The 23,072-nt window shown below is 47.0% G+C and overlaps 1 protein-coding gene across 6 annotated transcripts in view; it reads right to left on the minus strand.

Moving 5' to 3' along the window:
- Positions 1 to 23,072, minus strand: part of Ptpn3 (protein tyrosine phosphatase, non-receptor type 3) — a 148,200-nt gene that overhangs the window by 17,950 nt on the left and 107,178 nt on the right. For all 6 annotated transcript variants that reach the window (NM_011207.2, NM_001384115.1, XM_006538097.4 and 3 more), the window contains exons 15-19: positions 16,924 to 17,110; positions 16,716 to 16,793; positions 14,829 to 14,885; positions 13,108 to 13,264; positions 9,719 to 9,879 (exon numbers count right to left, since the gene is read on the minus strand). In NM_011207.2, the coding sequence (NP_035337.2) occupies positions 9,719 to 9,879; positions 13,108 to 13,264; positions 14,829 to 14,885; positions 16,716 to 16,793; positions 16,924 to 17,110 (640 nt within the window). The remainder of the gene's footprint in view (positions 1 to 9,718; positions 9,880 to 13,107; positions 13,265 to 14,828; positions 14,886 to 16,715; positions 16,794 to 16,923; positions 17,111 to 23,072) is intronic.

Raw genomic sequence — 23,072 nt, forward strand, 5'->3', positions numbered from 1 at the left:
AAGAGAGTTAACGTGGAGATTCAGGATCATAATAATGGTATTGTACTTATACCTTATACATCTACTGGATGTTTCGAATTTGCCAGTTCTCGAAGAACTCAACTACTGACCTATGACCTACAACCTGGACAGTTTCAGCACCGAACAATCTAAAGGTAGCTGCTGAAGCAACTCTAAAACCTGGTGGGCTTTTATAGACAGTACGTACAGTCTAGAAATGAACTCATGGTTTATTGGAGGCTCTGGCAGAATTCTGGCAGAGATGTCATAGGAGCCAGTCACATTTATCTACATGGCATTTTGCCTCTAACAGATTAACTGTGTGGAAGGAAAGTCCAATTACGTGAATAGGAACCAGAACCTCTAGCCTATAGATAAAAAGATTTATTTCCAAATAACAGAAAGGTTAATGCAATCAATCTGAGTTCAGGCAGACAAACACAGACCCAGAAAAAGGTGTGATCATAAGCTTTTACTTGTATCTCAGTAATAATGACCTGCTGATAGAATTATAAGGTACAAGGTAATCTTTTTTTAAAAAATTTCCTGAATGTAGCTGTGGTGGTTTCAGGAAAAACAACCCCCAGAGGCCCACATCTTTGAATACTTGGTCCCCATTTGGTGGAACTGTTTGGCAAGGCTTAAGAGGCGTGGCTTTCTTGGAGGAGGTTTGTCATTGCTTTGAGGTTTCAAAAGACATTCCCAGTGTCTGTGTCTTGAGGTTGTGTCTCAAGATGTGAGCTTTCAGCTATTGCTCCAGAGCCATGCTTGTCTGCTGCCATGTTCCCTAACAAGGCAGTCACGGACCCTAACTCTCTGAAACTGGGAACCCCAAGAAGACCTGGGGTCCCTCCTGCTATACAGCTCTGTGCACTCTCTCCTCTTCCTCCCTCCTAAGCTCTTACTATGAATCTATAATAAGCTTGTCTCTAAAATCAACACGTGCACAGAAAAGGAGTACAACAGAAAACCTATTTATGTAATTGAAAATTACAGAATTTTCAGAGGCAGAAATGCGAACACGTAAGCAGTGAAGACGGGTTTGGCCTCTGCAGGGTCTGACAGCACTCTTGAGCCTGCATGCCCTTGGCAAAGGCTCACAAAGCCTAGGCTGGAAGCCATTCAATGGGTAATGGGATTCCAACACTGAGTCTCAGCATTGCCAGGAGCTGGCCTTAAGAACCCATATTTCCAACTTTTCTCAGGACCCTAGGGTGGGTGTGAAGAGCTTGCTATGAGACAGGTCAGAGTTACAGAGGAGTCAATTATAGGGGCTCTTCATGGTAGTGGCCACAGTTAGAGACAAGGCTTTTAAGAAAACAACGGAGTAGAAAAACATACTTTGCTTTGATTATTCCAAGGCACATCCTCTGAATCCTGTCCTACCATAGCAAATGACAGCCACCAGCAGCAGAAACACTCTTAAAACCTCAGAAGGGGGCGGATAGATGACAAGGGACAGGGAAAGGAAGGGAGCAAGAGGAGGTGAGGGGACCCTGGCTAAGGAGAGAACAAAGTGCAACTAGCCTGTGTCAGAGTGGTGATTTTTTTCTTATTTTATTTATTTTTTATTAGATATTTTCTTTATATACATTTCAAATGCTATCCCAAAAGTTCCTTATACCCTCTCTCTGCCCTCCTCCCCTACCCACCCACTCCCACATCTTGGTCCTGGCATTCCCCTGTACTGGGGCATATAAAGTTTGCAATACCAAGGGCCTCTCTGAGGTAACCCAATCACAAAAGAAGTCATTAGATATGCACTCACTGATAAGTGGATAGTAGCCCAGAAACTTAGAACACCCAAGATACAATTTGCAAAACACAAGAAAATCAAGAAGAGAGAAGACCAACGGGTAGATGCTTCATTCCTCCTTAGAATAGGGAACAAAATACCCATGGAAGGAGTTACAGAGACAAAGTTTGGAGCTAAGACGAAAGGATGGATTATCCAGAGACTACCCAATCCGGGGATCCATCCCATAATCAGCCACCAAACCCAGACACTATTGTATATGCCAGAAAGATTTTGCTGAAGGGACCCTGTTATAGCTGTCTAGTATGAGGCTATGCCAGTGCCTGGCAAACACAGAAGTGGATGCTCACAGTCAGCTATTGGATGGATCACAGGGCTCCCAATGGAGAAGCTAGAGAAAGCACCCAAGGAGCTGACAGGGTCTGCAACCCTAGAGGTGGAACAACAATATGAATTAACCAGTACCCCCAGAGCTCGTATCTCTAGCTGCATATGTAGCAGAGTGGTGATTTTAAAGATACCTGCTATCTTCACCTGTTATGGTTTATATATGCTCGGCCCAGGGAATGGCACTATTAGAAGGTGTGGCCCTGTTGGAGTATCAGTGTGTCACTAATGGGTGTGGACTTTAAGACCCTAATCCTAGCTGCCTGGAAGCCAGTATTCTGCCAGCAGCCTTCAGATGAAGCCGAAGAACTCTCCTGCACCATGCCTGCCTGGATGCTGCCATGTTCTCGCCTTGATGATAATTGGACTGAACCTCTGAACCTGTAAGCCAGTCCCAATTAAATGTTGTCTTTATAAGAGTTGTGGTCATGGTGTCTGTTCACAGCAGTAAAACCCTAAGACAGCCACCATTCAAATTTGGAACACATGAACAGTGTCACCAGAGGAACTGGCTTGAACTGGTGAGGTTGAACATGCCCAAACCCCAGAAATCTCAGAACTTGAGATTGAGAAAATTCATCCAGAGACCATCAGGAGTGAACTACCTTCTCCCCCACCCCCCAGTTTCTGTGCCTGTCTCAGAACAAGTAACTTATGGGTTAATTAGTTACATAGCACAGCACCTGGAATTCTTCCCAATGCAAACAGAGCATCACCAGCATCTTAGCCTCAGACAATAGAATGTATTTACCACCCCCAATTCCATAACACTCTCCAAGGTTCATAGATAGTCCCTGTCCAGATGGAATAAAGCCCACAGTTATTTCACCAAGAATTGTCTGAGACTGGCTGGTGTTTGTTTGTTTGTTTGTTTGTTTTTGTTTTTTTTTAACTGAGCTGTAACACTTGGGGGAAGGCTCTTTCCCACAAGCACTCACTCCTGGACCTTGGACCTGCCTGCCTGCCTGTCCAGGTTCCTGCCGTTCACAGGAGCTTACATCAGAGTGTGGACCCCTGACATTACTGCTGCAGCCACAGCCAGGTGGGACCCTCTATGAATGCAGTGTGGCTGTCACACAGTAGGTGCTCAATAAAGACACTGCAGTGTAGGGAGCTGCTATTTTACAAAGGGTTAGAAGAGAGGCTCGTGCCAAACTTGGGGTCAAGGGCTACAATCCTTATTGCTTGGAAGGCGAAAGCAGGAAGATCATCACAAGTTCAAGGACAGGGCTATACACTGAGCTCAAAGCCAGACTAGAAAATACAGTGAGATTCTTTCTCGAAGGACAAATAAGTAGGGGCTCAGTGGTTAAGAATACTTTTTGCAGAGAGAGGGCATAGGTTGGGTTCCTAGCTGACAAGCGTCTGTAACTGCACTTCCTGGGAATCTGACCCCCACCCCTACTCCCACCTTCTGACCTCCACAGGCATCAGGCGTGTATGTGGTATAAAGACCTCATACAGACAAAACACTCAGTAACATAAAATAAATGTAAAAGAAAGAACAGACAACTAAATAGACAAAAACATATAAATACATGGCTGGGGATGTAGATCAGGGACAGAGTACTTGCCTAGTATTCATAGTCCCTTAGGTTTAATCCTAAGAAAGAATAAACCAAAACCAAAGGTTTTAAGCCACACTACCAGAGAGCGACAAGCCAAGCTTTCTTAGACACAGTGCCATAAGTAAGCTATGGAGAACCGAGTCTCAGAATGGCACCAAGACGTGGTTTTCCTGGTACTATCTGGTAGGAAGGGGCATCAGCACTTTCTCCTCTATGAGCAGCTCACCCACACTGAGGGCATCTCTTTTCCTCTGTACCTGATCCCCCCACCCCAGAGGTCAAGACACCGTCTCCAGGGTACCTGGGGCTTCTGCTGACCTTTCCATGCAGACATGCTACAATGGGACAGGTGCCAGTGACTCTGGGATCCTTAATGGTCCCAGGTGCACGTGTCTGGTATCCTAACACAGGCAGACACACAGGACGGGACAGTATATTCTCTGGAGGCATGGAATGTACATACTGCATGTAGGCACATTCAAGGGCTCCCATGTACTCTGGGCTTCCCATGGATACTCTTCCTTTCTTGGTTGGTTTTTTTTTTTTTTTTTGAGGGAGGAGGGGGAGAGGTGAGGAGTGGGGAAAAGGGCATGGCTCTTACCACTTAACCCAGGCTGGCCTGGAACTCATGAAGACCCACCTACCTCCTGAGTGCTGGGATTGAATGTGTGCCACAATGTCTTTCATCTTTCCTTTTTTAATGAACACAAGGAAAACCAAACCAAACCCTGGGCCAGTGAGACAGCTCAGTGGGTAAAGGTGCTTGCCACGGAATCTGGTGACCTGAATTCAACTCCCCCAAATACACACCAAGACGGAAGTAGAAGAAGATTCCGCAAAATTGTCCTCTGGCCACCACATGTACACTGTGGTGATCTGAGTGTGTATGTGATGTAATATAATGCATGTGGTAATGTGTGTGTAATGTAATGTATGTGCAGGCAATAATGCACTTTTAAAAGAAAAAAAATTACATTTTTTTGTTTTGTTTTCTTTTTTGAGTGGGGTCTTATTCTGTAGCCCAAGGTTGGCTTTTAACTCTTGGCAATTCTCCTGCATCACCTTCCTGAGGCTTGAGGATAGGCATGAGGCATGTAACTTAGGCTGGCCTAGAATTCTCCACCCTCCTGTCTCAGCCTCTTGATTATAGGTGTGGGCCACCACATCTGACGGAAACTAATTTTTTTAAATGCACTTTTTCCAGGGATCAGATCTAATCTTGAAGGTACAACTGTCCTTGCTAATTGCAACATGGACTGATCTCAGTCTCTGGTGAAGTGTTGCTCAGCTCCTCCAGCCTTCCAAATACAAATTCTGTAATTAACCGCAGGAGCCCCTGAGTCACTTGTTTTGACCCTAATGGGCAGTTCCTTGAGTGGCAGTGTAGGCGTCACTTAAGAAACAGGGGTCAGACAGAGGGGACTTGGTTTTGGTACAAATGGATGATGGAGGTGTTACACAAAGTTAGGTGGGGTAGAAAAGACCCTCAGTGGCCTCTCCTGGATACTGCTCTCTCCACCCACACAGCTATCCATCTGTCCACCCACCCACCCATGTAATGATCCATCCACCCACCTGTCCACTCACCACCTCCCCCACCCACTCATTTATCCCTCCATCTGTCAATCCATCCACCCACTCATTCACTTGTCCGTTCGCCCAGGGAAGAGGTTATTCCCTTGCAAAGCTCATTTTCTATCAACTGAACTCCATGAGCCTCCAAGGAGGCAGTAGCTAACAGTAAACAAGCAGGGTGGGAAAGAGCTGCTGAACTCTACCCGGTAAGTGTGAGCTGCTGACAATGATTGGACCATTGCCCAGGGTAGTCTCAAAACCTCAAAGCTCCTGGGTTTAAGTGATTATCCTCTTGCCTCAGCATCCTCAGGAGCTTAGACTACAGGTGTCTAATACCTACCCACCCAGGCATAGTTTAGGGTTTTGCTTGTTTTTAGATTCATTTTATTTTTAGTTGTGTTTATGTGTGTGTGTATGTGTGTGTGTGTGTGTGTGTGTATGTGTGTGCATGTGTGATTTGCACACATGAATGTAGGTGCACGAGGCTAGAAGAGGAAGGGTCAGATCTCTTAGAACTAGAGTTACAGGATGCTCTGAGCCACCCAACATGGGTGCAGGGAACTGCACTTGGGTCTTCTGGAAGCCCAGTATGTGCTCTTAACAGCTGAGCCGCCTCTCTAGTCCCAGGTGGTTCTTCATTTTTGACATGGTTCTAATTCTAGGGCTCTCCCTGATGAGGTATGGGCACTGGATGGGCTCCTTCACATCTCTGAGCCTGCTTTTCTCCATTCCTAAGGGTGATCTGGGGTTGTGGTCGTGGCTCAGTGGCAGAGTGCTTGCTGAGTGTGGGTTCAGACTCTGGCATGGAAAGAGTGTACAGATCGATTCTAATAACTCCCACCATATTTATTTCACAGAGAATGTGAGAATTAGTGTAACATGCAAAACATACGCAGTAGACTGCTAAGTGCTTTAGAAATGCTAATTGCTGTTCTGTTACACGGGGGACCAAATGCCTTCTGTTTACTGAGAGACACAGAAAGGGATGAAGGAATCCCCTGAATGAAAAAAAAAATGTTTTGAATAAGCCTTAGAAGAGTGAGGATTGGGCAATCTGTGTAGAGACCACAACCTGAAAGCTGGCGCTGTGTCATGGAGGCGGCAGCGTGGATGCCTGCTGGGGCCAGGACCTTTTTCCTGCGCTTGCCCACAGAGCCGAGCGGTCACTAGCTGAGCAGCCCACTTGTCATGGTCCTGGGGGGGGGGGTGTGGGAGGAACCAGACAGCCACGACTCTGGAATTGACAGCCTAGGGCTCCAAGTTTAGTGCCAAGTGACCATACCTTCTGCAGGCGTGACATGCTGATGAAGTCTCTCGTGGTTTATAAAGAATAACAGCTATTAATTTTCATAGTGCTCTTATCACAGGCCAGGTAAAGCATTAAGCACTTATCTCATCTAATCCAGGAGACACCCAATCTATAGACAGGGAGGCAAGAGCCATAGAGTTTAAAGGATGGCCCTAAGGGGGTAGAGCTAGAATTTAAAGTCTGTCTGGCTCCATGTGGCTAGACAGCCTCCTAGACGGCGGTGATGTGCATGCATCTAATAACAACTTCACAGGTTGCGGACATCCATCTCAGTTTCTTAGGCCTGTGTACGTGGTGGTTAAAAGAACAAGCCTGAGGTACTGGTATCTTGCCAGGGTGCCAGTTAGGCTCTGTGACGTCTGTGAGCCCTTGGAACACACACTTAATCTCAGATTCTCCTCCCTTCTGTGTGTGACGGGATGAAACCACACCTAACAGGGTGTCATGAGAATTCTAGAAGCCGATGGATGCCCTTACACAACAAGGGCTCACCGAGGCTGCCTTTCCTGTTTGGTCCGGTGTTCAGTGGGTCCCTGTGCTTGAGTAGTATTGGAAGACATCCTTCCCTTCCACCAGGGATGGTAGTTTCACATGAAGCTCTCGGGAGCCTAGGGCTCCTGGAGGATCAGTGAGGGACACTGGGAGAACTCTGTGATCACAGCAGCTTCATCGCAGGGTAGTCAAGATCTTAGAACTCACTAAGACGTTATTTAAAAGAAGAGCTTCCTAGACCATGAAACCCTGTACCAGACTAGAGTGTACACCCCAGATGTACATGTTCTGTAGGCATCTCCAACTACAATCTCTGACGGAGGACTGGGACAGACAGACGTGACACAATCAATGGACCTGATACCATCTCTACCTCCCTCTCTGGGATCAATTAATGCATCCAAACCAACCGAGGGCTGGAGAGGCTGCTCACCGGACAGATGCGCTTGATATGTAGCAACCTTGAGTTCACTCTCCAAAACCCACACGCAAGAAAGGAGATGACTCCGCAAGGCTGTGCTCTGACTTCTACATCTATGTTACAGCACAAGCCCACTTCCACAGCATTCACTAATAACAACAAATTAATGCCCCCAACATACACAAACCCTTAGGTGACCTTGTTAAAGAACCAATGTCCAGTAGCTGTGGGCGAGGTTCGTGCCCCCTATGTGACTTCCATACACATGGCTGCAGGCTCACTCTTTAAGAAATACTTTTAAAAGACTTTCCGGAGCTAATGAAATCACTGCAAGGAGCACCTTACGGAGGCCCCTGTATGGAAAAAGCACACCAAGAGTGAGTCACAGCACAGAGGTGGCTTTAGGCAAAGGACACAGTTCAAGTGTTTCCGAGGAGAGCCCACAGTGCCTCCTTGTGGATTCCCAGCCCAACTGGAATCACCAGTTGCCAGGGAACATACACTCACTATTATAAAATCTTACCCCATCTTGCTTTTAGTCTTACATACAGCTTCCTTTTTTTTTCTTTTTTTTTCTTTTTGTTTTTGTTTTTTTGGGACAGGGTTTCTCTGTGTAGCCCTGGCTGTCCTGGACCTCACTCTGTAGCCCAGGCTGGCCTCGAACTCAGAAATCTGCCTGTCTCTGCCTCCCGAGTGCTAGGATTAAAGGCGTGTGCCACCACGCCCGGCTCTACAAACAGCTTCCTAAATATACCAAAATTAGGCAGCAAGCTCCTAGTAGCTAGAATCCCCCTTCTCGGTCCCTCATCAGGTTCCCAAAGCACCTCTGATACTGTCTGAGTCAGCATAATGCCTCTCCCAGTTCACAGCATCCCCAGCACCAAAAGGAGAATCCTCGAGTGTCGTTTCAGTTATTCTGGGGTGTTGGAGTCACCATTTCTCATCCAAATATCATTGACACTCGATGCAAGCCTTTATGTTATTTGTCCAGACAGCCAGTTAATAAAAAAAAAATTGAGAATCTTCTGTTGGTGTGGGATGGAAGGGAAGAGAGGCCAACCTTTGCTTTTTCTCTCACTGAGTCCTTTCCACTGCTGTTCAACTCCCCTCTGCCCCAATCATTTACACGCTGGCCCCCAGGCTACCATATGGCGAGCCTTTTGCTTAAGGCTTTCTGCTTTTGGTCTGCCAGCCGCAGAAGCTTTCTTCCTGAGTCACCCTGCAGTCAAATACATTGGACAAACTGCCTGCCTTTCGGAAACTTTCGAGGGTTTATCTAGTAAACTGTGCGTTGTTGACCTGTTTCTCAACCTAGCTGGAGTTCTTACATTGTGAGCCTAGGCCATGCATGACATTGTTAGAACTCTGATCCAGTTCCTTTTACCAGACTCTCTGTGTTCTTTCCTCTATTCTCCCAGCCTCAAGTCCCTTTCTGAGACAGGCTCTCAGTATGTGGTCCAGGCTAGGATCGAACTTGTGGTCCTACTGCTACTGCCCAGCCTCCAGCATACTGAGGTGCCATACTTTTTTTTTAATCTGTTCACTGCGTGAACGACAGCTTTCTTCTACCTCCAAACTTGGAAGATGAACACATTCTATTTTCATTTGTTTAGTGGTGGATAAAACGGACTTAAAAGCAGGCCAACTTCTGCTTTTGGGGGCGGCGTGCAAGGCCTGTCGGGGTGCTGCTGCATTATCCCACATAATCCCACATCCATTTTTTCCTGAGAAAACAGGACAGACTTTAAATTTCTGTGATCTGGTAGCCTTGGAGGGCCAGACACTGTGCCCTTGTGGGAAGATAGGGACTTTCTAAATTCCCACGTATACTTAGGGGCCCCCGTTCTGTGGATGGCACCATTTCCTTTCCTGTGGCGTTCTGAGCTCCTGCTGGCAGCTCTGCAGATTCAGAGGCCCCCATCCTCAGCAGCCCCTGCCTACAGACCACTGCTAGGAGACAGTGGGAGAGCTGAACACCTGGGAAATGTCGTGGGTCCTTCACCTGCTGCTCCATCACACAGAGCCTTCGAGACGGTTCCATCAGTCCTTATTATGGTCCTCCTCACTGAGACTCTGCTGCCTGAGGCAGAGTAACCATGACCAAGGAGACAGGACCATGGTCCAGCTTTGCTGCCTGCTACTCAGCTCACATTGTATTACACAGCGAATGACAGTAACTGGTTGGAGACTCCGGTCCTGGATCCCCTTACCTCAAACTGGATCAACACTGTACCGCTTTCCAGACCTTTCTTCAGCAGCTCCATGGATCCCTCCAGACTGTCCCCACCCTCAGGACATGCAGGAAACATGGCTTCTGGGAAAAGCTGACTCAGCTCATCTTCTGATCTGATCTCCGCCAGCGAGCGCACAGCTGGAACAAACAGAACAGACAGGAGGTTGGGCCGGTCACTCTGCTTATCGGCCTGGGACACCACATGTGGTAGTCATTATTTGTACCCAATGTCACTTGCAGGTGAGTGACCGTGGTACGCTATGGGTGAGACGTGGGAATGAGCATTGTTACAGAAAGAGCTCATGGGTTGGGAATACAGCTTAGTGGTAGAGAGATTGCTTAGTATGTGTGAGGCTTTAAGTTTGGTTTCCAGAGCCCCAAAGAAAGAAAGAAACATATATGGATTATTTGCTCTCTGGTTCTCACCTGGCATCTTTAACATAGGCAGTCTTCCGGGGACACGGGAGGCCCAGGATCTTCCATTATTATTCCCTGCAGTCTAGTTTCTTTTTCCAAAAAATTTAAATTATGTTTCCATTTATCATTTTCTGTGCCTGTGTGAGTGTGTGTGTGGATGTCAGGGATAACAGGGTTGGTTCTCTACTACCACATGAGTCCTAGGGATTGAACTTAGAACATCAGACTTGGTGGTGGGAGCCTTTCCCTGCTGAGCTATGGTACAGCATGTCCCATTGTATTGTCTCATTGTATTGTTCAAGAGCTTAGCTTTTCATTTGAGATCAATTCTGCTAAGCGGTTAGCCCTAGTGCTAACATCTCTACACACCAGTCTCCCTTCCCCCTTCCAGATCAATTTCTCCATTCATGTCAAAATCTATGGGGAAAAATAGAGGCTCAAGGTCCCTTCCTTCTTGTGGGTATGCATGCGCACATGCGTACAAAAGTTGACACCAGGTATCTTCCTCCCTCGCTCTCCACCTTATACTGAGGCAGTTGTCATTGGACCTAGAATTCAGTGAATTGACTGACTAGTCAAATTAGCTGCTTGTTCTGGGGGTCCCATCTCTGCTGCCCATGTGCTGGGATAATGCACCCTGGTTTTTACACGGGTGCTAGAGACCTATATTCCCGTTTTCACCCTGACTATTGAAGCATCTCTCTAGGCTTACCCTTCTCTGCCTTATACAGTATTTCACCTCAGATGGCATTATTCATTCTTACTTCCTCTTCCAAAATTTGAAACTTTAGGATCATTTCTGAAGATTGCCTATAACTCCGAAAGGGAAATTACTCCCTCACTGAACTTTCAATGGCTCCCTATACCCAAGGAAGAAAGTTTACATCTTTACTTGACTTTAAAGTCCACAGTCACTGGCCAGAACAAATTAGTTTTTCTTGTGCTGTGTGGTTTCTGTCATATTTGCAACCATTTGTGTTAAAATAGTTGACTTATTTTTCTTTAAATCAATTCGTATTTCTCACTTGTATGTCTATGCTAGAAATAATATTAATATTACAATTACAGTTGCTTGGAAACAGGTGGTCTCTTAACAGTTCATGCTGGGTGGGTTTTCCTTACCTCTAGCAGGTACCAGTCCCTCATGGCCCACAAAGGTAGCTTTTCCTGTGGGCATGGACACCCAGGATGTCACAGATGGTGGACTGGCACTTTGGTCCCTTATCAGTGTATGGCTGTTGACAACCGTATGGCAGTAAGGCAACTGCTTCTCCATCCTGTGGCTTTGCTCCCTGGTTTTTTGGCATGGGGATGGATGAGAATCCCTGTTCTCAGGGATTCATGAGGGTCAGAGGAGATGCCACCATAAAGTGGTCAGCATAACACACACTTTCCTTGGTGCATCCTGTTACTGCTGAACTCCCACCAAGCCTCTGAGCTCTAGAAGATGGCTGGGATTTGTAGCATGGGGTGCCAGGATAGGGAAAGAGAAGAGCTAGAGGCAGCCCTAAGGCCTCCCAGAAGAGGTGGGGTGAGCACGGCTCCAGTTGGCTCAGGAACAGAGAGGAGAGCATTGGGTTGTGTTGACACCAAGGCCAGACCTCCATTAGTATTTAAAGCTATATAAGGGCCAGCAATATGGCTCCTTGGGTAGGCATGCTTGCCACCAAACCTGACAACTCATGTTTGATTTCAAGGACCTTTGACCTCTCAGTGCATGCACACACAGTAATCGTGCACAAATACATACAAAAATAAAATGGATAGATTAAGGTAATGACTAGAGAAAGCCTGGAGTAAATTTATAGAGAGGAGATGAAGTCCTGAGTGGTGTTATTGGTACCTCGGGCACAGCCAGATCAAGGCAACTCCTTAGACCCATGAAAAACCAGAATAGCAAGGCCTCTCTGTGGTCCAAGTACGAGTATTTATGAACAACTGGCCAGTGTTTGCAAAACTAGTAACCAAAGCTTCTTCCTCTTGGACGTTTACTTTACGAGACTGCTCGCTTACAGACACTGCCTATGGAAGCTAGCTAACTCCACCCTCTGCGCTGCACACAGTAAACACACTGAACTACTAGGCTACTGAATTGGTGGTGCCAGCTACCAGAATGAACATAGTTCACATATCCAGCTGTCCTGTGTGTCCATCTTTCCTTCATTCTCTTGCCATCTCTAGTGAAGGGTGTTCGGCTCAGTATATTAAAACAATAACCGCAATAGGAACAATATTTAACAATCCTTTCTTTACTTATCTACAGTACATCCCCTCATTCCCCAATGCCCTGAGGATGCCATTGAATCTGCATAAGACTACCTACACTCATGTTATGTCAGAGCAATGCTGGTTAACTTGGGAGGCGCCTCTCAGTGGTGTAGGAGGTGGGGTCAAGTCCCTGCCCTCTGATCCTAGCTGCCTCCTGACCAAGCCAAACACGCAAAGTAAGATAGGACCAGGCAAGCTAACAGTGGAATGGGAGCTATCTGGGCTGGGGCTGGTTGAATTCTGGGGCTCTAGGCCTATGTAAAGAGGTACTGGGGCTGCCTCTCTCCAAAAGACCCAGCCAGGAGCAGTCAAGGCCCCTGCAGACAGATTATTTTTTGTTTCTGGCAGTGACAAGAAAGATACCCTAATTGTTAAAAAACAAACAAACAAACAAAAACCAAAAACAACTCTTCATTTTCAAGCGCTGTCTACTATGTAGAAAACACAGCAAGCAGCCCAGTATGGAATTTCAAGCTTTTAACTGAAGCATCCAAGAAGCTGAAGCGGAAGAATTGCTGCAAGAGAAAGTACAGCCTGGGCTACAGTATGGGAGGGAGCTGTCCCAGAAAACCAAAAAAACAAAAAAAAACAAAAAAAAAAAACCCCAAAGCAACTGGGTAGACAAGCCGCTGCTGCTGCTCAGGTGATATCCCTGTGGCCCCGCCCCCGGGAGCCTGTTACCTTTTCTCCTGATCACCAGGGCCAGTTCTCTCGAGTGGGACTCCCGGCTTGCTTTGATGAACATCACCACCTGGTCATGAGTGTGCTCTGAGATGTCCCGGCCATTGATCAACACGATCTGATCCCCCTCATTCAGCTTAGGCATGCAGGTATCTGCCTAAGGAGGGAAGCGACTTTCTCTGTTACCATAGCACCAGCCTCAAGGGGAAGAAGAAGGCCGCCTCCCTCTGATCCCAGACACCTGAGACTGCGATCAAATGTACCTACTCTCCCCTGGGCATTGCTGTCATCATTTGTATGGCTGCTGCTAGGTGGACCTAGCAGCTGGTGGTGGGATTTTAAAGTGGCTCTGAAGGTAAGCTGTGAGACACTTCAGAACAGGCAAGCCAAGTTTACTGAAGCCATTTTTCCATGGGAGCCCACCTTGCTAATTAAGATGACTCTTGATGCCTCCAACCTTCTGTTTGTTGGATATACTGTTTGAAAATGCTTAGCCAGGTACAGCAATGTTGTAGGAAAGCAAGCCTCCCTAATCCCTAGAAACCACAAACAAAAGGCTACTGGGAAATAACTTTAAAAAAAAAACAAAAAACTGTATGTGAGGGTAAGTGTGTGTGTGTTCACACATACACGGACATGGACATGTGTCTTCCTTGATTGTCTTCCACTCCATTACCAAAGCAGGGTCTCTTGCTCATCCTGGAGCTTGTCAATTCACTAGTCTAGCTATCCATCTGCGCTAGGGATCCCCTGACTCCCACACAACAGTATTACAGGTGGCCACCACCCCTGGCCCCCGACTTTAACGTGGGTCCTTGGGATCCAAACTTCAGTCCATGCTTGGGCAGTGTGAATGTTGTCCACTGAGCCATCTTCCCAGGCCCCAGGGGTAAGCTTGACTGAGGAGTGAAGGCACAGTGTTCACATTTATGTTTTACTGAAAGCAAACCATCACACAGAAACCAGGGGAGACGGTGGGTACGCTCACCCGTCTGCTCCATGTAGGCTTGGCAGTGCAACATGCTGCATCTTAAATATGTACACAGCAAGCAAACAGAAAAGCCAAGCAGTGGTGGAACCTGACTTTATCACTCAGGAGGAAGAGCCAGGAAGGTCTCTGTGAGTTTGAGGATAGCTTGATCTATAAAGTGAGTTCCAGGAAAGCTTGGGGCGACAGAGAAACCCTGTCTTGACAAACCACATCCTGCCCCGAAATAAAAAAAAAAGAAAAGAAAAAACCAGAAAGAGGCAAAGGATCTCTACTGGAAACAAGTGGAAAGCAATCTCTGCCTCAGTTTCCCTGCCTTGACTAGTACTTCCCAAAGTTAAATGTACACACCAAACATCCAAGGATCTTGTTACAGACAGATCCAAGGTAAGTAAGTAGGACCTGGGCCTGTCCCTGAGCTGGGGCCAGCGGCCCCACATATAACAAGGCCACAGGTGACATGGTGCTGCAGCTGCAGGGATGGACCACGCTGCACAGCATGGTTGCAGTTAACGGACATCCCACTCTTTGTCTCAGTCTGTCTGCCGTAACAAATACAAATCCATGCTGCTACCGATCAAACCAAGCAAGTAGCTGATCATATAACCATCCAACCAATCAGTCAAAGACAAACTAAATCTCAACAAAATCCAAGAATGGGGCGTACAGAAAGAAACTTGTTTGACGTAGGGGAAAGCAAACACAGGAAGTCACATAGTGTATATTTACTTACAGGTGACTCTGGGTTTATCCTCGAGACCACGAGCGGCATCTTTTGATCCACTCCTCCCTGTAAACATTTTTCAAAGTAAGCAAAATCAAAAATAAAACAGAACACTTGAGTAGTTTTGCTAACAAAGGTATGTAGACATAATAAATATGAGCCTTAAGAATTCAGGAAGGTTTTACGGGAGGATCAATCACGGGGGTTGGGGACCCCTTTTGGAATTCTAGGGCACACTGCTGACTCCTCTTTACCCAGAAGCATATCCTGACATTCCCATCACCTGAACTGAAGATGCCCTTGGAAAAAAACATTTCCTGGAAAAGAATGTGTGCTTACTTCTTCAAAAGAGGAGGCACAAGACCTCAGGAAGGGCCATGTGCACTGGGATGCTCCCCGTGTGAGCAGAGCTCTAGAGGGCAGGTAGCCAGCAGGGGCAGTCTGCTCACTGCGCAGGAGTGGGGGTACAGAAGGAGTACAGAGGTGGGCGAGGGAATGGGCATGAGAGAGACGGAAGTTAGATGCTTCCTCGATAGGTATTTAAGCAGTGTGGGGAAGAGGGTCCTGAGGCAGTCACTTAACCCCACCACCCAATCCCTGAAGCTGTAATCCAATGGGCACAGCACCCGTTTCAATAATGCTATATACACAAACAGATGGGAACTGGGTGGTGACAGCAGTTTGCAGCCACTGCCTAGAGGGACTCATTAGACCCAGAGACTTGAGCTAGCTGCCTTCACATATCAGCTGAGCAGGGCTGTATGGGCCTGGAAATAATCCCTCCTGGGTGGGCTGTAGCTGCATTTGATCACCAACCAGACACTCAACTTTCTGAGCCCCGGGATTCCTTTGTAAGATGTGTTTAACGGCTGTTGTATGCTTTATTTATTTCCTTCATTTTGAGATAAGGTCTCCATAGCTCTGGCTGGCCGTGAACTTCATACACAGTCTAGGCTGACTTAGAATAAACTGGCTCTGCTTATTCTGAGAACTCACTACAATGACAGGGATCTAGTCTTGCAAATGTTGGGCACATAACAACTACATAATACGAGGCAATTGAACTACTACATAAAAAGCCAGTTCTTATCCCTGAGTAGTTTCCCTTTATTTATTTATTTATTTATTTATTTATTTATTTATTTATTTATTTATTTTTGAGACAGGGTTTCTCTGCATAGCCCTGGCTGTCCTCCTGGCTGTCCTGGAACTCACTTAACTCACTCTGTAGACCAGGCTGGCCTTGAACTCAGAAATCTGTCTATCTCTGCCTCCCAAGTACTAGGAGTAAAGGCATGTGCCACCACTGCCCAGCTGTTTTTTCCTTTTTTTTTTTAAAGTGTATTTATTATGTATGAGTGCTCTATCTGCATGTACACCTGTGTGCCAGAAGAGGGCATCAGATCCCAGTACAGATGGTAGAGTCACCATGTGGTTGCTGGGAATTGAACTCAGGACCTCTGGAAGCCACTGAGCCATCCCCAGCCCTGAGTAGCTTTTCAATAGTGTGTGCACACGTGTGCTTGGGTTTGCGTTCACACATGTGAATGTGTGGCTATCAGTGGAGGCCAGAGGTCAACCTCGGGCTTTCACTCCTCTGCTGCTATCTAACTTGTTTCTTGAGGTAAGAGCTGGCCAGGGCTGCACCTGCTTCTGTCTCCCCCCTCCCACCCCACAATCTCTGTTAGGTAGATCCAGGGACTGAAACCAAGTCCTCATGCTTGCATGGCTAGAACCTTACCAGCTGAGCTCTCTGTAGCTCTAAGTGAGCTTTTCTGCTTTTTTTTTTAAACGCAGCGTAGGTAAGGTAGTAGATTTCTGACTGAAATTCAGAATCCACCTGAAGACTGTTTCGCTTGGTACCACCTAAGAATGCTACAGACGCTCGCAGTGTACCTTAAGGTTAAAGCCAAATCTTCCCTCTTCATCTGGTGTGATCCGGATCAGGACTAGGTAGCCATCTCCATCGTCACTCTAGAAGACACGTGAGAGGGTTGTTTACACCACTTCCTTCTGCAGTGGCTGGTGACAAGGTATTTTTCTCTCTGTGAGAACGAGTCACCAAGTCACGAGCGAAAGTGCACAGGACCCGGAAGTCCCTCACCTTATCACAGTAGTACTGGCTGGCGTCCTCGACGAACCCCCCTTTGGTCACCTTGTGGTAGTCTTCTAAGAACCGCTGGTCAACTCCATCTGGAGAGCAGGAGCCTGGAGCATTCGAAGATGGAGACACAGAACTGGATGACTTCTGGGTCAGGCAGCTTTGGGCTGGGTTGTTTTCGGACAAACTCCTTCATGGTGAGGAAAGAGATGTTTTATAAGTCAATCAATATTATCAGAGAAAAGATCATTGGTTGTTAGGGGCTGGCATCTTGAGATCACCACGGGGTCCTGGAACCTGAGCATTTCTGCAAAAGTCCTTGGGCTACCCATGCTATCATCGAGGCTAAACAAAGTCAAATCTGACTTAGGGCAGAAGGGCAGGGGGGACCAATGGGCCCTGAAAACAACCCCTACCCTAGTTGCTTTGAAGGTTGATGGCGAAATGTGTAGATCCACTCTGGTTTAATACGAGAGCTGTTGCCTAGGCTGGTTTTGAACTTCTGGCTCAAGAGATTTTTCTGCCTTGGCTTCCTAGCTGGAACTCTGCCTGGGACCCACTAATTTGAACATGCCAGGAAACAGAGCATCATTTGTGGAATAATGACCGGCAGGAGCTATACATTGATAATTGTTGTAACTAGCACAGCAGCCTGCAAACTCCCACGTGGACGGCTTCTCCACACACTGCACACATTCCCACTTCTGCTTTTGCCTTCACTAACACTCTATCCCAGGCCCTTGCCTGCGACTGTTCTTTAAATGATGCTTCTGTTCACGAGCAATTTAAAATCGGGGGGGACAGGGGCTGGGTTTTTTTGTTTCTCCTTCAGTGTTAAGAACCCAGGACCTCTCACATGGTAAGCAAGAACTGAGCTATTACCCCCCACCCTACCCCACCCCCGCCTAAATTAGACTACTCTAAATATAAAATCTGTACCTATTCGCACACAATGATTCACAGTCTTAATTTATTTGAACAAAATATTCACTGGGAGACCAGTGTGGAAACAGATATGTGTAAGAGAAGAATTGGGCCTGAAGGATTACTGGTTGTCATCTCTCAAGCCTGTGATATTAAAAAAAAAAAAAAAAAAAAAGGTCCTTTCAATAAAATTGTATCAATAAATACCCTGCTTACTTACGTTTTAAAATTTTAGTTCATGAGTTTTTATTTCACAGGGTTTCAAAGTGCTTTTTTCTTCCTAATACAAAACTCTGGTCTAAAGCCAGATGGGTCTACATAGTGAATTCCAAGATAGGCAAGGGTATATATAGACCCTGCTCAAAAAAAAAAAAAAAAAAACAAAAAAAACAAGTAAAACAAAATTAAAAATAACAAAAGTCTCCTGATCTAGCTCAAACAGGGAACATGGTGCTGGAGAGATGGCCCAGGGGATAAGAGCACTTGTTGTTCTTGCAGAGGACTTGCATTGGGTTCCCAGCACCCACCTGGTGGTTTATAACCATCTACAGTTTCAGTTTCAGGGGATTCAATGTTCTCTTTATGAACTCTGTGAGCATCAGGCACACATGTGGTGCACATACATACATGCAGACAAAACACTCATACGCAAAAAAAATATAATAAATCCTAAAACATTTTGATTCTATCTTCAAATAGCAAACAGCAGTCACTACACACACTGACATAGTTTAAGACACCCCGCATCCCAACCTGTCTTCTAAGTAGGGTTGGAGGAGAGTTAGCGTCAGGGTGGGCTAAGGAACAAGTGGCTAGTTTTTGGACCTATCAACTACACACTAAAGTTCATCCCTGCAGAAAACAATGACATTCTGCTTGGTATAAAGGGTGGACGGACAGAGACCCAAGGAGGAAATGGGACAATGAGAAGGTGGGCGGAACACTAGGATGCCGGGAGAGAAGAGGCCAGGATGGTCAGGGCTCCCTGCGGAACTGCAGGGGATTGAAGCTGTAGGGAGGATTCATAGGCTACTGAGAAAGGCGTGAAGGAAGCAAGAAGCCATTTCTGAGCAGGAGACAGGCAACACGATGAGACCTGTCCCCATCCTCCAGAAAAGAGCAGTCAGAGTGGGACAGGCACACCCCAGGCTCTGGGGATGAAGGCGCAGAGGCAGACTGTCAGGCATCCGAGGACTACCTATATAACAGGCACCAGTGACAAATGCCACCAGAGAACAGTATTTTCTGAAGAGCTGCAACGTTAGAGAGATGAGGAAGAACAGCACTCCCCCATCAAAGACGCACGAACGTGGGATGCTTTCTCTCATTCCAAAGATGTCTGCGAGGTCCAACCACATGAAAGAGAATGGCAGCAGGAAACAGGACCAAGGAAGACTGAGGTTCCCAGCAGGTGCAAACTGGGTGGCTCTGAGACAGTGGTCCCTCCCAAGACACACGGGAGCCATGACACAAAGATGAAGAGCAGAGATGAGGTGGGGAGGTTCCAGGATCTTGTGGGTGTTTACCCACCTAGTCCGGCTCAGGGATAATGGCAGTCACCACCACCCACAAGGAAACCCTGTCCCTGGCTGGCTCCCTGAAGAGACAGACCCCCTCCCATATTTGCTGCTGTATTCTGGTAAGGGTGCCTAAGAATAGTGGAAGAGAAGGGGAAGGTAGAAACTGGCAAGAAGAGCCAGACTGCTTAAAGGAAAATAGGCAGGGCTGGCAGAAGGACTGGACAGCAATGTGGTGTGTGTGCTAAGAGCCTGAGGCGGGAGCCGGCAAACCAGGCCAGCATGGAGATGTATCGCATAGTCTGAGAAAAATACAAACACTTTCCTTCAGTATCCCCTGAGGTGCGGTTCCAGGACAGCATTCGCCACAGATGCTTAAATCTCTTATACAAAACGCTCTAATGGCTTCATTTTATTTATGTGCACCCTCCTGTGTTTTCAAAAGTCATCTTTCGGTTACTTACAGTACTCAATTCAGTGTCAATACTGCACAAACACTTGTGTCCTGGCCTGATGAGAAGAAAAAAAAAATCTGTACACGTTTAGCTCTGACCCATGACCAGGAAAGATCTCATGACACTGGACATGCAGTTGATTGACAAGTCTGTGGCTGCAGAACATGTGGGCGGAGAGGGTCAGCTGTACCAACAATCCGAGTGCCTAACAGCACCACAGCCTGCCTCACGACTGGGATGCCTGTCATTGGTAGGGTTCACAGACCCCACGGTCCCAGAAGATGGGCCATAGAAACTCCTTCTCTTTGGTTGTAGATGGAGAGATAATGCCCCAAGTCCCCCTCCAAAGTATACATTTAAAAATGAATGCAAGAGCTATCTTGTGTCCTGTATAAGAGGGCAGGCCTTCAGCCAGGAGGCAAACAGCCAGTGAGTTACTATGACAGCAAGAGAAGACTCTGCGGTCCCATGCTGGTGACCCACCAAAACATCTATGAAAAAGAAACTCTGGAATACAAATCTGAGCCGCTGTGAGCCTTGTCTCCTTCAGCATCCGCGCCGAGGGTAAGCTCTCCCTCAGCACACACCTCTTCCCTCCCTTGTATCTGGGCGAGGGGGATGAGGAATTTGGGGATTTTGTTTTTACCATGAAGAAAAAAGCTGCTTCTCTGCCAGCATTGCAACTTCCCCTGGAAGCAAGGAGAAGTTCAGAGCAGCGCTGGGAATAACAAAAGCGCCAGCCTGCCTGGGCACAAAGCACACTGCCAAGGCTTCAAAACTATAATCATAAACTCCGTGGCACCGCTATAAATATGGAACAAACCAGCAAGTGACTCATCTGCCGGGACGATGTTCCTTCCCTGTGCACTGGGGGTGGGGTAGGTGGGGTGGGGGTGGGGCTAAGCTCCCCCCCTTCTCTTTTTTGAATTACATTTAATTCTTCTCCAAAAAGAGTCCTCCTCGTCTGATTTCTTTGACAGAATACTTCTTTTAGACTCTTAGCACCAATTTTTCTGCAGAAAACATGTCAAACGCTCCTTAAACATTTTGTAAATACAATGGTACCGGCTGAGTTTCTTCTCAGTTAAGTTCAGACTAGCCGGTATCTCTTGCTTGGGGAATAAAGCCCTCCTCCACCCCACCTCACACGCTCCAGATGTTGAGGCTTCAGAAAGTCCAGAAGAGAGCGATTTCCCTCCAGTGAGGAGGGGTCCTTGATGCCGTGGAGGGGATCTAGGCTCTGGTTTTCCAACCATATACCACGTGCGAAGCCCACCAACAAAACAGGCTCTCGGAGCTGTCAAGAGTCCCCACCATCTGTTTCTCTGAATCCTGGGCTGCAAAAGAGAAAATGCTCTGGGAGTCACCTTACAGAGAAGGTCTCATGGAGACATTCAGAGAATCAGCATGCAGTATGAACAGAGCAGGAAAAAAAAAATCACTAAAGTCAACAGAGCTCAGACACACAGACATTAAATTGTACTTCATTCTCAAGAGTTTAAATATAAGTAGCCCCATCAGAGTTGTGGCTTGCAGATCTGCCCCTGAAAGCCTAGACATACTCACATCCCTTGTGGCTGTCAAACAGTGGGAAAATCTGTGTAGGCCCCCGCCTTTCCCAACCCTGACAGTTCTCCCAAGCCGCAGAGGCTCAGTGTGACAGGGGAGGCAGATGACACAGTACTGACCCAGGTCTGGAGGAAGCTAAAAATGAAGCCTTACCAAATTCCACTTTGTGGTCCCTTCCTAGATGCTGAACATCCATCTTACTTCAGTTGGCTTAAAGCTAAGCAGCTTGCCTGTGGTGGGTGGCTGCTGTATAGGCCAGTGAAAAAAATCTAGATGCTCTTCAGTGCCGTAAGCAGGGAACGTGTATGTGGGCTTCCTTAAGCCCTTGGATGACGTTCCCTGAACGCTCTTTTCTCCTTGTGCCAAAGAAACAGAGTCTGGAGGCCAGGGAGGACTGACTGGTTCTAATCGACGTCTTCTATACTCCTGCTTTGCATGTCTAGATCTGTTCATAGCCAGCAAGGCCACAGGCTTATGCAATGAATCCCACACCCACCTACTGCGACCTTCCCAACAGTACAGCAGGTTGCAAGCTGCAGGGACAGAGTGATCACTTCAACTAAAGAATCCTGGAGTTTCTGTCACAAGGAAATAATGACTGCAGGGACGGACCATTTAAGCAGAGGTTTTAAAAACGCAGATCAGCTGAAGACTATTGTTTGCTGTGGGCAGGACCTCTGTATGGAAGTGGAGAGACCTGCAATTCACCTGGGAAAGTCTAACACACATGCATGATGTGCTTAATGTCTATGAAGCCTGGAAGCTTTGTTGGCAAACGTGTACAGATTGGCCAAAGTGCCTGCTTGCTAATCCTCCTCCAACAGGGAGGCGTTACCTTTCTTGGTTTGGGCCATTATTTGGGGCTTAACAGTTTGAATATCCAATGGCTAAGACTGGCCTCCTAATGCCTTACCCGTTCCTATCATGATTTAATTTAAAGATATGGTGTGTGATCTATGGTTTACCTGTTCCGAAATGTGATTGGAGATAGCTTATCCCCAAGCACTCATCTCTGACAGAACTGTAAAGGTGAGGCGGGAAGAGAAGCGACAGACCTGACGCCTGGGTCTGGTGAAGCAAGAACAATGGAGTCTAACAGAGAGCAGCTCTGAGCTGATACTCAAGGCAAAAGGGAGCAGATGCACGGCTGTTCCTGAAAAACTCAAGACTCAGACCCGTCTTTCAGGACAGACATGCTCTTTGCTGGCCTTCATCTACGAGGGGGGAGCGTCTCTTTAGGAAGAGCGAAGGTAAACTGGCTGTGGCGGTACCCCAGCATTCGAGAGGAGAGGACGGGATGGGAGGAGCAAGAGTTTATGATCATCTTCAGCAGCAAGTTGGAGGCGAGCCCAGGCTCCATGAAAGCCTGCAGCAAGTGAATATTAAACGGAACAGTGAAAGACCAGATGTCTGATGGCCCCATACTGCAAGCCATAGTAGGAAGAAGGACATTGTCTCACTGGTCCCAAACAAGAGAGTGGCCACAGGAGGCTTTTGAAAAAACTGTCCTTAGCAAACATTTGCCAATAAAAGCCTTCTTTTACATTTTTAATTGGTGTATGTGTGTGTGTGTGTGTGTGTGTGTGTAGTGCACACATGGAGGTCTGAGGACAACTAACTGGTAGAAGTTAGTTCTTTCCTTCCACCATGTCAGGTCAACAGATTTGGCAATGAGTGCCTTAGTTTC

This window comes from Mus musculus, chromosome 4, assembly GCF_000001635.26.
Source record: "Mus musculus strain C57BL/6J chromosome 4, GRCm38.p6 C57BL/6J".
NCBI classification, from domain to species: domain Eukaryota; kingdom Metazoa; phylum Chordata; class Mammalia; order Rodentia; family Muridae; genus Mus; species Mus musculus.